The sequence below is a fragment of the Nerophis ophidion genome, linkage group LG11 (genome assembly GCF_033978795.1).
Source record: "Nerophis ophidion isolate RoL-2023_Sa linkage group LG11, RoL_Noph_v1.0, whole genome shotgun sequence".
NCBI classification, from domain to species: Eukaryota; Metazoa; Chordata; class Actinopteri; order Syngnathiformes; family Syngnathidae; genus Nerophis; species Nerophis ophidion.
Window position 1 is genome coordinate 18,303,760 of NC_084621.1, and position 16,056 is coordinate 18,319,815.

The 16,056-nt window shown below is 44.2% G+C and overlaps 1 protein-coding gene across 6 annotated transcripts in view; it reads left to right on the forward strand.

Annotated features, from left to right (window-relative positions):
* Positions 1-16,056, forward strand: part of kcnj14 (potassium inwardly rectifying channel subfamily J member 14) — a 41,370-nt gene that overhangs the window by 10,075 nt on the left and 15,239 nt on the right. For 2 of the 6 annotated variants that reach the window (XM_061915229.1, XM_061915231.1), the window contains 2 exons: positions 1,287-1,407; positions 5,430-7,755. In XM_061915229.1, coding sequence (XP_061771213.1) covers positions 6,763-7,755 — 993 coding nt within the window. In that variant the 5' untranslated portion in view covers positions 1,287-1,407; positions 5,430-6,762. The remainder of the gene's footprint in view (positions 1-1,286; positions 1,408-5,429; positions 7,756-16,056) is intronic. The other 4 variants (XM_061915235.1, XM_061915232.1, XM_061915234.1 and 1 more) reach the window with 4 other exon arrangements.

The window sequence follows — 16,056 nt, forward strand, 5'->3', positions numbered from 1 at the left end:
TGTTACCTATTCGGGCCATGGGAACAGGCCCAGCCACCAGGCGCTCGCCAATATGCCCCAACTTCGGGCCTGACTCTGGAAGGGGACAACAACAATTGCTACCCCAGTCCGTCGCCTCTCACTGCCGGCAACGCCAGAGTGGAAGAGAGTCCAGCCCCTCTCGAGAGAACTGCTTCCAGAGCCCTTGCTGTGCGTCGAAGTGAGTCCGGCTATATCTAGCCGGAACTTCTCCACCTCCCACAATAGCTCAGGCTCCTTGCCCCCCAGCGTGGTGATGTTCCACGTCCCAAGAGCTAGCTTATGTTCTTGAGGATCAGACCGCCAAGTGCCCTGCCTTCGACTGCCGCCCAGTTCACATCGCACTCGACCTCTATGGCCCCTACTATGGGTGGTGAACCCATTGGAGGGGGAACCCACGTTGCCTCTTCGGGCCATGCCCGGTTGGGCACCCTGGGGACAGTTCCGGCCACGAGGCTCTCGCCAACATGCCCCAACTTCGGGCCTGGCTCCGGAAGGGGACAACAACAATTACTACCCCAGTCCGTCGCCTCTCACTGCCGGCAATGCCAGAGTGGAAGAAAGTCCAGCCCCTCTCGAGAGAACTGGTTCCAGAGCCCTTGCTGTGCGTCGAAGTGAGTCTGACTATCTCTAGCCGGAACTTCTCCACCTCCCACAATAGCTCAGGCTCCTTGCCCCCCAGCGTGGTGATGTTCCACGTCCCAAGAGCTAGCTTATGTAGCCGAGGTTTGGACGGCCAAGTGCCCTGACTTCGGCTGCCGCCAAGCTCACGTCACACTCAACCTCTATGGCCCCTGCTATGGGTGATGAGCCCATTGGAAGGCGGACTCATGTTTCCTCTTCGGGCCGTGCCCGGCCACCAGGCGCTCGCCATCCGAGCCTGGCTCCGGATGTGGGCCCCGGGGACCCGCATCCAGGCGAGGGAAGTTTGAGTCTGTTCTTTTATTTCCAAAAAGTTCTTCGTACTGCTCTTTGTCTGATCCCTCACCTACGACCTGTTTGTCTTGGGAGACCCCCAGACAACATAGCCCTTAGGATCATTGGGACACGCTAACTCCTCTACCACGTTAAGGTGGCAGCTCTAGATCTTAATTCAAGATGTCTCTTCGAGTAGAAACAACTCACTGCATGCACAGATCATTTCACTGGTTTTAAGCATTTTTCCCCTCAAATCTAGTCTTATATTTTGTCAGCTCTCTTCGGCAGTGTTGTGTTGTGTACTTTGACCATGAAGGGGATAAATGATTCCAATGTGACTTTCTCCCCAGGTTCAAAGACCACGATGCACATCTGGGGCTCCCTTGAGATGAGGCTGACTGTGTGGGCGAGTCCTCGACTGCTTTTCAGCCCATAAAACCAATCAGTGAAGAAACAAAGACTGCATGAACGGTCGGTGTCTGATCATCACATTTGATTTGCCGGCCCTCGATGGTGCGCTCGCGACCCTATGGTTAAGAAACACAGCTCTAGGCAGTCTCACTCCATAACTCTACGGTGAAAAATGTGTCAGGAGTTTGCAAAAGTAAGAACAATATACATTATGTTTTGCATATGGTGGATGTTTGTATTCACTTTGGAGAAAGCAAACCACCAAGTTGAATTAAATAGTGTTTTTTCACTTTGAGCACATGGTAAGATAAGTGAAGTGAAGTGAATTGTATTTATATAGCGCTTTTCTCAAGTGACTCAAAGCGCTTTACATAGTGAAACCCAATATTTAAGTTCCATTTAAACCAGTGTGGGTGACACTGGGAGCAGGTGGGTAAAGTGTCTTGCCCAAGGACACAACGGCAGTAACTAGGATGGCACAAGCGGGAATCGAACCTGCAACCCTCAAGTTGCTGACACGGCCACTCTACCAACCGAGCTATGCCGCTATAAGGCCCCTTAGTTTGATATTCGCAGGAGGATTGGATCACTTCTCGTAGGAAAAGAGGCTTTAATTGGGAGTTCGGAATGCAAAAGAGATAGCCATATACTTGAGAAAAGACTACCTAGTTTGACGCCAACAATTCAGTTCTGACTTAAAGCAGTTGTTTTCCAATCCAATCCAATCCAATCCACTTTATTTATATAGCACATTTAAACAACAATAAAGTTTCCAAAGTGCTGCAAAGCCATGTTAAAAACAATATTATGCTCCACCAATGACTGAATAAAACAAAAAATGAATAAAAATAAAACCAATAAAAACAATATAAAAACAAATATGATTAAAAACTATTTTAAAAGGTAAAAATCAATTAAAACAGTAAAATAAAATATCAAAGTGTATAAAAAACACAGAGGACAACAGAGGACAGAGGACCACACAACTCACGTAGTGTTAAAAGCCAAAGAATAAAAGTGGGTCTTAAGACGAGACTTAAAACACTCCACTTCCAGACACTACGCACAAAGATTTCCTTACATGGTCAAGGTTGTGCTGTCCTGACTTAAAACACACCCAGACAGAGAAAGACGGAATATATAACTGATGGTTAGGTTTCTCCAGGTTAGGACTCCTTCATTTCTCCGGGTACTGCAGACCTGCTTAATGACTCTCGCTGGTAATGAAGCAACGTTTTGTTCAGCAAAGCGTCTCCGACGTCTCTGTTGATCCAGCCGCACTGCCGTGTTGCCCTCCTGCCCGGGAGGGGGTGACCAGACCAGAAATACACTTCACTGGCAACATTAGCTTAGCCACGTAGCGATTCATTTACATGTATAAAAAGCAATCATTTTACATTTATTGGTCCCCCTGCCGGCAGGGAGGTTCGTAACTCCAATTTAAGTTCGCAACAAAAAAGCCGAGGGACAATGCATATCTCTAAATACTCGTAGATTGAGGTACCACTGCACAAGACCTTTTCTAGTCCCGATTAAAACAAAAGAGGGGAAGTTGACAGGATACTTGCACAATGCAAACCCGATGGTTCTGTTTTTACAAACTGACACCGCATTAATCTGGAGGCGTTACCATTCCAAGGTATTTAAAGGCCTACTGAAATAAGATTTTCTTATTTAAACGGGGAGATTATATGGTCGTACCTGTACAACCTGAAAGTCGGAGGGGTGTGACCACGGGTGTGGTGACCGCCACTGTCTCCGAGGGAAGCCACGTTTCTCGCTTCCTCCACCTTGGAAGTATCCGACGGTCGGGGGCGGCCGGTGGGAGGAGGCAAGAGAGTCCGCAGCTGCCTCTTTGACAGGTGCACGAGGAACGACGCAAGCTCTCCGCTCATGTCTACGGTAAGAGCCTACTTATTACCACCATTTTCTCACCGAAACCTGCCGGTTGACATGTGATGGGGAACCATGTTCGCTTGACTGCTCTGTTCCATAGTAAAGCTTCACCGTCATCTTTCGGGAATGTAAACAAGGAAACACCAGCTGTGATTGTGTTGCTAAAGGCGGCCGCAATACACCGCTTCCCACCTACACCTTTCTTCTTTGACGTCTCCATTATTAATTGAATACATTGCAAAAGATTCAGCAACACAGATGTCCATAATACTGTGGAATTATGCGATGAAAAGAGACGACTTATAGCTGTGAACAGTGCTGGAACAAAATGTCCTCTGCAATGCGTGACGTCACACGCAAGCGTCATCATGGTACTTCCGCGCGAAATTTAAAATTGCAATTTAGTAAACTAAACCGGCCTTATTGGCATGTGTTGCAATGTTAATATTTCGTCATTGATATACAAACCCTGTTTCCATATGAGTTGGGAATTTGTGTTAGATGTAAATATAAAAGGAATACAATGATTTGTAAATCCTTTTCAACCCACATTCAGTTGAATATGCTACAAAGACAACATATTTTTATGTTCAAACTCATAAACTTTATTTTTTTCTGCAAATAATCATTAACTTTAAATTTCATGGCTGCAACACGTACCAAAGTAGTTGGGAAAGGGCATGTTCACCACTGTGTTACATCACCTTTTCTTTTAACAACACTCAATAAACGTTTGGGAACTGAGGAAACTATTTGTTGAAGCTTTGAAAGTGGAATTCTTTCCCATTCTTGTTTTATGTAGAGCTTCAGTCGTTCAGAGGCCGGGGTCTCTGCTGTCGTATTTCATGCTTCATAACGTGCCACACATTTTCGATGGGAGAAAGGTTTGGACTGCAGGCGGGCCAGGAAAGTACCTGCGCTCTTTTACTACGTGGCTTGGCATTGTTTTGCTGAAATAAGCAGGGGCGTCCATGATAATGTTGCTTGGATGACAACATATGTTGCTCCAAAACCTGTATGGACCTTTCAGCATTATGGTGCCTTCACAGATGTGTAAGTTACCCATGCCTTGGGCACTAATACACCCCCACACATGCTGGCTTTTGAACTTTGCTTCTACTATAACAATCCGGATGGTTATTTTCCTCTTTGTTCCGGAGGACACTACTTCCACAGTTTCCAAATATAAGTTGAAATGTGGACTGGTCAGACCACAGAACACTTTTCCACTTTGCATCAGTCCATCTTAGATGAGCTCGGGTCCAGCGAAGCTGGCGGCGTTCCTGGGTGTTGTTGATAAATGGCTTTTGCTTTGCATAGTAGAGTTTTAATTTGCACTTACAGATGTAGCAACCAACTGTAGTTACTGACAGTGGTTTTATGAAGTGTTCCTGAGCCCATGTGGCGATATCCTTTACACACTAATGTCGGTTTTTGATGCAGTACCGCCTGAGGGATCAAAGATCCGTAATATCATCGCTTACGTGCAGTGATTTCTCCAGATTCTCTAAACCTTTTGATGATTTTACGGACCGTAGATGGTAAAATCCCTAAATTCCTTGCAATAGCTCGTTGAGAAATGTTGTTCTTAAACTGCTCGACAATTTGCATACAAATTGGTGACCCTCGCCCCATCCTTGTTTGTGAATTACTTAGCATTTCATGGAAGCTGCTTTTATACCCAATCATGGCACCCACCTGTTCCCAATTAGCCTGCACACCTGTGGGATTTTCCAAATGAGTGTTTGATGAGCATCCCTCAACTTTATCAGTATTTATTGCCACCTTTCCCAACTTCTTTGTCACGTTTTGCTAGCATCAAATTCTAAAGTTAATGATTATTTGCAAGAAAAAAAGTTTATCGGTTTGAACATCAAATATGTTGTCTTTGTAGCATATTCAACTGAATATGGGTTGAAAAGGATTTGCAAATCATTGTATTCCGTTTATATTTACATCTAACACAATTTCCCAACTCATACGGAAACGGGGTTTGTATAAACTACCAGACTGCGTGGTCGGTAGTAGGGGGTTTCAGTAGGCCTTTAAAGATCTGCGACGCACAGAGACCGCAGTAAGTGACCAGCGAAGTGGCGAGGGAATACCGTATCGTGTGCCCGTACGCTTACCCCAAAATGTTCTGAGTATGGTCCTTTAGTTCTAAAGGTTCGTTCCTTTCTTTTCAGGCCTGGGATCGTGTTCGACAGAAGCGTCGCCAGCTAGCGTGATATCGAACAGACGACCTCCAACACTTCAGGAAAGGAACAAAAACTAAATCTACGTCGCTCTCATTCCTGTTTTGCTTGCTCAAAGCGAGCAGGCTTTTGACCAAGATGAACCCGTATGTCACTTGCCACTTCCGGAGGAATCTGTTTCCCCACTTTCATTTGTTGTAGGTCCATGCAGGGAAGACACGGCGTGTCCCGTGTTTGCCCGCCTTTCATCCGTCCTTCCGGGAGTTCCATCGGACAGATTTCCTCTGTAGAATCAAGGATTTGACGTTGCACAGTCTTGGTACTTATCCGTGTTCTGTGGTTGGAGTGCTGGGGAAACGGTCTATGCTCGGTAAATACCAAGTCTTGTAGCTTGTCTTTGTTTATTTGGTCATCAAACGCTTGATTCTTAATCATGTTGAAGGTTCTATCCCATTGGTGGATTTGATATGCTTGTAATTTTCCCCACCGTTGGAAAATTCTAACATCCAGGTGCTTATTGAAAGCGGGAATTGGAGGTTTCAATTTGCAAAGGACCCGTGTACTTACCTTCCTCCCGTGCGTCACACCCGACGCCAGACAGTTACGAGTAATCGCTCTCTTTGCTTCCTTTGATGTCTGACCAGGCCATTGGCGAGGTCCAGCTGCTGAGGTAGACTCACACTTCTTCACGTGATCTTTATTCGTGGGAAAGAAAAAAATCCGCAAAGCTAAAGTAACACAGGCCCAGAGCCTCCAAGACAAGATGCGGACTTGTTCGAGCCGTGAAGAGACAGAAAATGTGCACGAATGAATGAGTATTTGATGCACTCACATGCTGTTCCTTTCCCCTCATGCCAAAACCAAGGGCTGGGAGAGCACCAAGAACTGTATCGTAAGAAGCTTTCTTCTCACCTGCATGCTAGGTATTTCAACATAACTTCTCCGATTTATTGATTTGTCTGATTGCAGTCACTCCCAAAAGTTTGTGCAAGAGCTAGTCCCGGTGCCTGACCATGGCCTCCCGTGTGCTTTTTTCAAACCCCGCATGCCTTGTCCGGTCCTCGGATTGGTAAACACTTGCATCTAATTTTATGCTTTTCCCATGAATGCAACTTATACTTGATCCCAGACCGTTTTTTTTCTGTGAGACCTATGCATGAGAGGATTGGTGGCACTGCAAGCAAGCGGGGACAGGACACACCCAACATGTAACGGACCGATGGCCTTAGAGGGAATCACAACTGGACGGCATGGGTTGTTATTCTGCTGAAAGACAGCGCTGATACGACGACTGGCGACTTGGAGGACTTTGACAAAACGCCGCATGATGGGCGCGGCCCGTGTGAAACGGCGCTTCAGTGCTGTGGTGGATGGGCCAGTGGAGGAGGAGGAAGTCATGAGGCTGGCACAGAGTGAAGCATGTCTGGCTCAGGCAGAGGGTAGCCCAACCGGGTCCGGCAGCCCGACACACGCCATCAATGGCAAAGCCCTGCATCTTCACAGCAGAACTGATGCACGGAGGCAGAGCGTTGCCGGAGAGTCGGCCGAAGGAGAAGTCGGAGAATGCGCAGACCTCAGGAAGGGAAGAGGAAGTAGTGGAGGAGGAAGAGGGGTAGACTGGTCGGACCAGGATTCCCTATCTTCTCCCTCTACCACGAGCCGCTGGCGCACCAAGCGTGCTAGCCGCCAGCCCCGAAAGCGCTTTGTGGACAAGGACGGACGCTGCAACGTTACCTTTGTCAACATGAGCGAGAGGGGCCAGCGGTACCTCAGTGACCTCTTCACCACCTGTGTGGACATCCGCTGGCGCTGGATGCTGGTCATCTTCACGCTCTCCTTCCTTCTCTCCTGGCTGCTCTTTGGATTCGCCTTCTGGCTCATTGCCTCCGCGCACGGGGACCTCTCTGTACGCCTCGCCCCCGTCCCCGGTAGCGTGTCGGCAGGGGCCGCCCCCGGGGTGGAGGTGGCGGTGGAGGAGCCATGCTTTCTCCAAGTGAACAGCTTCATGGCGGCCTTCCTCTTCTCTTTGGAGACGCAGACGTCAATCGGTTACGGATTCCGAAGCGTGACCGAGCAGTGCCCCCTGGCGGTGATGGCGGTCATTTTGCAGTGCATCGTGGGCTGCATTATTGACGCCTTCATCATCGGGGCGGTCATGGCAAAGATCGCCAAGCCCAAGAAACGCAACGAAACTCTGGTTTTCTCCAAAACGGCTGTCGTGGCCCTGAGGGACGGGAAACTGTGCATGATGTGGAGAGTTGGAAACCTGCGAAAGAGTCACCTGGTGGAGGCACATGTCCGAGCCCAGCTGTTGAAGGTAAGTAGGAGATGACAAATAATGCTTTTGCACACACAACCGCAGCATCAGAACCTGAACAGTAGGCCCTGACATTGTTACGCCGGTGCCTTGAGGCAACTTTTGCCACTTCCACACGGTGTCCCGCAATCAGCTGAACACCGCTGAATAATCCCTTTCAACGGTGGATGCTTTGCACCCGGCTCTGGTCTTGGTCCTTTTACCCAGAAAATGCAAGCTTTTACATGAAGTGTAGGGAAGCTCCCGGCTTTGGTCTTGGTCCTTTCACCCAGAAAATGCAAGCTTTTACATGAAGTGTAGGGAAGCTCCCGGCTCTGGTCTTGGTCCTTTTACCCAGAAAATGCAAGCTTTTACATGAAGTGTAGGGAAGCTCCCGGCTTTGGTCTTGGTCCTTTCACCCAGAAAATGCAAGCTTTTACATGAAGTGTAGGGAAGCTCCCGGCTCTGGTCTTGGTCCTTTTACCCAGAAAATGCAAGCTTTTACATGAAGTGTAGGGAAGCTCCCGGCTTTGGTCTTGGTCCTTTCACCCAGAAAATGCAAGCTTTTACATGAAGTGTAGGGAAGCTCCCGGCTCTGGTCTTGGTCCTTTTACCCAGAAAATGCAAGCTTTTACATGAAGTGTAGGGAAGCTCCCGGCTCTGGTCTTGGTCCTTTCACCCAGAAAATGCAAGCTTTTACATGAAGTGTAGGGAAGCTCCCGGCTCTGGTCTTGGTCCTTTTACCCAGAAAATGCAAGCTTTTACATGAAGTGTAGGGAAGTGACTACAGAACCGACATGGGTTTGGATTTCATTGAGCCCCTAACAAATCCTTTTCGACTGTACCTTTGCCACTCCACAGTCTCTCCAGGACTTTGCTGGCTTCTTTTGAAAAAATTGAGGCCTGAAATACCGTATTTCCTTGACTTGCCGCAGGGTATATAGTATGCGCCCGCCTAGAATTACTGCCAGGTGAAACTCGTTTCGCAAAATAATTAGCGCACGCTTAGCAATACGGCCAGCTCAGGATTAACGCCGGCTCAAACTCTATCCATCCATCCATCTTCTTCCGCTTATCCGAGGTCGGGTCGCGGGGGCAACAGCCTAAGCAGGCCTCACCCCAGCCACTTCGTCTAGCTCTTCCCGGGGGATCCCGAGGTGTTCCCAGGCCTGCCGGGAGACATAGTCTTCCCAACGTGTCCTGATTCTTCCCAGTGGCCTCCTACCGGTTGGACGTGCCCTAAACACTTCCCCCGGGAGGCGTTCGGGTGGCATCCTGACCAGATGCCCGAACCACCTCATCTGGCTCCTCTCGATGTGGAGGAGCAGCGGCTTTACTTTGAGTTCCTCCCTGATGACAGGGCTTCTCACCCTAACTCTAAGGGAGAGCCCCGCCCCACGGCGGGGGAAACTCATTTCGGCCGCTTGTACCCGTGTTCTTATCCTTTCGGTCATGACCCAAAGCTCATGACCATAGGTGAGGATGGGAACGTAGATCGACCAGTAAATTGAGAGCTTTGCCTTCCGGCTCAGCTCCTTCTTCACCACAACGGATCGGTACAACGTCCGCATTACTGAAGACGCCGCACCGATCCGCCTGTCGATCTCACGATCCACTCTTCCCCCACTCGTAAACAAGACTCCTAAGTACTTGAACTCCTCCACTTGGGGCAGGGTCTCCTCCCCAACCCGGAGACAGCTCAAACTCGTTTCGCAAAATATTATTTTTTTAGCGCATGTCTAGAATTTCCGCCGGGTCAAACTCGTTTCGCAAAATAATTAGCATGTGCCTAGAATTTCCACCGGGTCAAACTCGTCACGTCACGAGTGACACTTCACCTGTCATCATTTTCAAAATGGAGGAGGCTGATTTCAATCATTTGAAGTCGCATAAAGGGAAGAAGATTAAGAGCTATTCAGTAAGATTTAAGGTCCAAGCTATTGAATATGCTAAAAAGAACAGTAAGCAGCTATGTTTTATTAATATACCGTAGCTGCGTGTGTCAAATATGAGTCATTAAATGACTCCCGCCTCCTGGTGGTAGAGGGCGCTAGTGATCCTTCTTGCGACTACTCGGCTGCAGAAGAAGTGACAACAAGCAGCAAGAGTGAGCAGCGATCGTTTATTTTTCCTCTCGCTTGCACTTTTAACATGGAGGATTACATATCTAAAATAAAACCGTTTTCTAAACTGTACTTTAATACGAAACAGGAGGAAATAAAGGAAGATCTCCATCGAGACGGAGAGACTTTTAAAACTGAAGAAAGGTAAGGAAGACTTCTATAAACAAGTTATCGATGCTTTTGATCAGAAGGAGCTGCGCATGGACTTCATTTATAATTAAAGGTAAGACCAGTTTGTAATGATCACGTTCATTATTTAAACCTGTAGTTGCCAGGTGGTCAGGCTGATTCATGACAAGCCACGCTGTTTATTCCCTCCTGCTCATGTCAAGTAAGTTTTTGGTTGAGTTATGTCACAGTTGTTTAGTTTTGTTTTTGACTATAGTCATGCCATTGTGCTAGTTAAGTGTTTGTACCTCGGTGTGAGCGCCCTTTGTTTGCCTTTTTGTCGTTTATTAGTGTAGAAAATAAAAATGTACTCACATTCACGTCTGGCTCGCGCCAATTTCCCTTTGCGTTGGAAAAACAAACTATCCCATAGTCCAAGTCCTGACACATTTCACCCATCACCCTTGTTCAACCCCTGGGAAGTGAGGGGAGCAGTGAGCAGCAGCGGTGGCCGCGCCCGGGAATACTTTTTGGTGATTTAACCCCCAATTCCAACCCTTGATGCTGAGTCTTTGGTATGACTCGGCCGGGGTTTGAATTTGGGGTTTGAATGCTCCGATACTGAAGTGGAAGTGAAATGCTGACGGAATGCAGAGTGAATGTAAGAATACGTTGAATGTTGAAGAGTTTGAATCTAAGAAAACCGGACTCTGGTTGGAAACTTGGGAAAGTGTTAGTTGGATGATTGGAATGTGTTGATGTTGGAATGATTTCAATCGGTTGGAAAATGTGGGAATTGTGCAACTTGGACAAATGTCCCATTCATTTCAATGGAAAATTCCTGGAAATTTTAGAATTTGGGGGAAAGCGGGATTTTTAAAAAATGATTAGGAGCATGAATGCCCTGAATGAGCTGAAATGGTTGGTGTTGGAATTGTTTAAATCGGTCCAGAAATGTTGAAGTAGTAAATGGGTAAATTACGGGAAAATCTGGAATTTTTTTGAAAATGGTAAAAAAAAAAACGTGAAAAGTCTGAATGTGTTAAAATGGTTTGGTGTTGGAATTTTTCAATTCGGTGGAGAAATGTTGAAGTAGTAACATGTTGAATTGAGAAATGGTATAACAAAATCCCTGGAATTTCAGTAAAACCGGGATTTTTTTTCCAGTTCAAAAACCAACTTAGTTTTTTGTCCTGATGAAGAGGAATGTTTTGACAATGGAAGTGGGTTGAAAAATGTGGTAGGAGTAGTTCCCAGAAAAAAGGGTGGAAATCGGGTTTTGAAAAACCAGGAATTCTGGAAAATCCTAGAAATTTTTTGAAGTTGGAAAAAGTATAATTTGAATAGTAGGTGGAAAAGTTTGAAGTTGGAACGGGTTGAATGGGGTGAAAAAAATATGGGGATAGTGCAACTTGGAAAAATGTCCCAATGGAAACTTCTGGAAATTTGGGAATTTAGGAAAAGCTGGATTTAAAAAAAAAAAAAAGGATTAGGAGCATGAATTTCCTGAATGAGCTGAACTGGTTGGTGTTGGAATTGTTTAAGTCGATCAAGAAATGTTGAAGTAGTAAATGGGTAAATTACGGGAAAATCTGGAATTTTTGGGGAAAATGGTAAAAAACTTGAATGGTATGAATGAGTTGAAATGGCTGGTGTTGGAATTTTTCAAATCGGTGGAGAAATGTTGAAGTAGTAACATGTTGAATTGAGAAATGGTATTACGGAATCCCTGGAATTTCGGGAAAACCGGGATTTTTTTTCCAGTTCAAAACACAAATTTGTTTTATGTCCTGATGAAGAGGAATGTTTTGACGATGGAAGTGGGTTGAAAAATGTGGGAGGAATAGTCGCCAGAAAAAAGGGTGGAAATGGGGCTTTGAAAAACCAGGAATTCTGGAAAATCCTGGAATTTTTTTGAAGTTGGAAAAAGTATCATTTGAATTGCCAGAATGGGGGAATGGTTTGAATATGTTGAAAAATGTGGAAATGGTGAAAGTTTGAAAAATGGCCAGTTCATTTTTAAAAGGGCAAAAATGTCCCGGAAAACCTGGAATTCTGGGAAATCTGGAAATTTTTGGAATTTGCCAAAGAAAAGCCCGCGATTCATGAATAGGCTGAACAGTTTAAAGTCGGAATGGGTTGAATGGGGTGAAAAAATGTGGGGATAGTGCAATTTGGAAAAATTTCCCAATGGAAACTTCTGGAAATTTGGGAATTTAGGAAAAACTGGAATTTTTTTTGAAGGATTAGGAGCATGAATGTCCTAAATGAGCTGAACTGGTTGGCGTTGGAATTGTTTAAATCGGTCAAGGAATGTTGAAGCAGTAAATGGGTAAATTACGGGAAAATCTGGAATTTTTTTGAAAATGGTCAAAAAAACTTGAAAGGTCTGAATGAGTTGAAATGGCTGGTGTTGGAATTTTTCAAATCGGTGGAGAAATGTTGAAGTAGTAAAATGTTGAATTGAGAAATGGTATAACAAAATCCCTGGAATTTCAGTAAAACCGGGATTTTTTTTTCCATCCATTTTCTACCGCTTATTCCCTTTCGGGGTCGCGGGGGGCGCTGGCGCCTATCTCAGCTACAATCGGGCGGAAGGCAGGGTACACCCTGGACAAGTCGCCACCTCATCACAGGGCCAACACAGATAGAAAGACAACATTCACACTCACATTCACACACTAGGGACCATTTAGTGTTGCCAATCAACCTATCCCCAGGGATTTTTTTTCCAGTTCAAAAACCAACTTAGTTTTTTGTCCTGATGAAGAGGAATGTTTTGACAATGGAAGTGGGTTGAAAAACGTGGTAGGAGTAGTTCCCAGAAAAAAGGGTGGAAATCAGGTTTTGAAAAACCAGGAATTCTGGAAAATCCTAGAATTTTTTTGAAATTGGAAAAAGTATAATTTGAATTGCCAGGATGGAGGAATGGTTTGAATGTGTTGAAAAATGTGGAAATGGTGAAAGTTTGAAAAATGGCCAATTCATTTTATAAGGGCAAAAATGTCCTGGAAAACCTGGAATTCTGGGAAATCTGGAAACTTTTTGAATTTTCCAAAGAAAAGCCCGCAATTCCCAAGTAGGTGGAACAGTTTGAAGTCGGAATGGGTTCAATGGGATGAAAATCATATGGGGATAGTGCAACTTGGAAAAATGTCCCAATGGAAACTTCTGGAAATTTGGGAATTTAGGAAGAGCAGGATTTTGGGGGGGGGGAATGATTAGGAGCATGAATGTCTTGAATGAGCTGAACTGGTTGGTGTTGGAATTGTTTAAATCGGTCAAGAAATGTTGAAGTAGTAAATGGGTAAATTAGGGGAAAATCTGGAATTTTTTTGAAAATGGTAAAAAAAAACGTAAAATTTCTGAATGACTTGAAATGGTTGGTGTTGGAATCGAAAAATGTTGAAGTAGTAACAAGTTGAATTGAGAAATGGTATTAGGGAATCCCTCGAATTTCTGGAAAACTGGGATTTTTTTTCCACTTCAAAAAACAACTTTGTTTTTTGTCCTGATGAAGAGGAGTGTTTTGATAGTGGAAGTGGGTTGAAAAACGTGGTAGGAGTAGTCACCAGAAAAAAAGAGTGGAAATCGGGTTTTGAAAAACCAGGAATTCTGGAAAATCCTGGAATTTTTTTAAGTTGGAAAAAGTATAATTTGAATTGCCAGAATGGGGGAATGGTTTGAATGTGTTGAAAAATGCGGAAATGGTGAAAGTTTGAAAAATGGACAATTCATTTTAAAAGGGCAAAAATGTCCTGGAAAACCTGGAATTCTGGGAAATCTGGGAATTTTTGGAATTTGTCAAAGAAAAGCCCGCCATTCCTGGGTAGGTGGAACAGTTTGAAGTTGGAACAGGTTGAATGGGGTGAAAAAATGTGGGGATAGTGCAACTTGGAAAAATGTCCCAATGGAAACTTCTGGAAATTTGGGAATTTAGGAAAAGCGGGATTATTTGAAAATGATTAGGAGCATGAATTGGTTGGTGTTGGAATTGTTTAAATCAGTCAACAAATGTTGACGGAGTAAATAGTATTAGGGAATTTTGGGAAAATCTGGAAATGTTACCATTTTTCAAATGGTAAAAAACTTGAAGGTTCCGAATGAGTTGAAATGTTTGGTGTTGGAATTTTTCAAATCGGTGGAGAAATGTTGAAGTAGTAACATATTGAATTGAGAAATGGTATTACAAAATTCTTGGAATTCTGGGAAAACCGGGATTTTTTTCCAGTTCAAAAACCAACTTAGTTTTTTGTCCTGATAAAGAGGAATGTTTTGACGGTGGAAGTTGGTTGAAAAACGTGGGCGGAGTAGTCGCCAGAAAAAAGGGTTGAAATTGGGCTTTGGAAAACCAGGAATTCTGGAAAATCCTAGAATTTTTTTGAAGTTGGAAAAAGTATAATTTGAATTGCCAGAATGGGGGAATGGTTTGAGTCGGTTGAAAAATGTGGAAATGGTGAAAGTTTGAAAAAGGGCCAATTCATTTTAAAAGGGCAAAAATGAGCTAAAAAGCTAGCAAAATTTGTTTAGGATGCTAATGTTCTCAGAATTTGCGTGAGCACAAAAAAGTTAGCATACTTGCTGGACAGCACCAGGCATTACAAAGCATGATTTGAAGGTTTAAATATTCCAAATGAACTAAAAAGCTAGCAGAAAAATGTTATGATGGTAACTTTGTCAGAATGTGCGTTAGCTGGTTAAGTGTTAGCACACTAGCTGGAGTGCAGCAGCTGTCACAAAGCATGATTGTTGGGGCGACACGTAGAACATGTTGGTTGTTGTCGGCATATTCATCATCATCATCATCATCATCAGGCAGAGGAGCCAGCAGCCCATCTGGCCAGCCTTCTTAATGACAGCGGCTATTTATTCTCCCTGGGTGGGGTTAGGAAGATTTACCAGGGATTAACCCCGCCCACTCTTGTCCTCCTACTTTGTGCCGCCGCTGCATTCCCGGCGTTTGAATTTCCAGAATGCTGGAATGTGTTGAAGGTAGAATGGTTTGAATCGGTTGAAAAATGTACAAATGGTGAAAGTTTGAAAAATGGCTAATTCATTTTGAATGGAAAAAAATGTCCCGGAAAACTTGGAATTCTGGGAAATCTGGGAATTTTTGGAATTTGTCAAAGAATAGCCCGCAATTCCCAAATAGACTGAACAGTTTGAAGTTGGAAAGGTTTTAAATGGGTAGAAAAATGTGGGAATTGTGCAACTTGAAAAAATGTTCCATTCATTTCAAAGGGAGCTTCCTGGAAATTTGGGAATTTGGGGAAAATCTGGGATTTTTTGGAAAATGATTAGGAGCATGAATGTCCTGAATGAGCTGAATTGGTTGGTGTTGGAATTGTTTAAATTGTTAAGAAATGTTGAAATAGTAACATGTTGAATTGAGAAATGGTATTACGGAATTCCTGGAACTTTGGAAAAAACGGGAATTTTTCCAGTTCAAAGAACAACTTTGTTGGGGTTTTTTGTCCTGATTAAGAGGAATATTTGGGCGGTGGTACGGTTGAAGTGGGTTGAAAAATGTGGAAGGAGTAGTCGCCAGAAAAAAGGGTGGCAATAGGTCTTTGGAAAAGCAGGAATCCTGGAAAATCCTGCAATTTTTTTTAACTTGAAAAGAGGTTAGTTCGAATTTCCAGAATGCTGTAATGTGTTGAAGGTAGAATGGTTTGAATCGGTTGAAAAATGTAGAAATGGTGAAAGTTTGGAAAATGGCTAATTCATTTTGAAAGGAAAAAGTGTCCCGGAAAACTTGGAATTCTGGGAGTTTTTGGAATTTGTCAAAGAAAAGACCGTGATTCCCAAATAGGCTGAACAGTTTGAAGATGGAAAAGTTTGAAATGGTAGAAAAATGTGGGAATTGTGCAACTTGGAAAAATGCCCCATTCATTTCAATGGGAGCTTCCTGGAAATTTGGGAATTTGGGGAAAATCTGGGATTTTTAAAAAAATGATTAGGAACATGAATGTCCTGAATGAACTGAATTGGTCGGGGTTGGAATTGTTTAAATTTGGGTAAGAAATGTTGAAGTAGTAACATGTTGAATTGAGAAATGGTAGTACAGAATTCCTGGAGTTTTGTAAAAAAA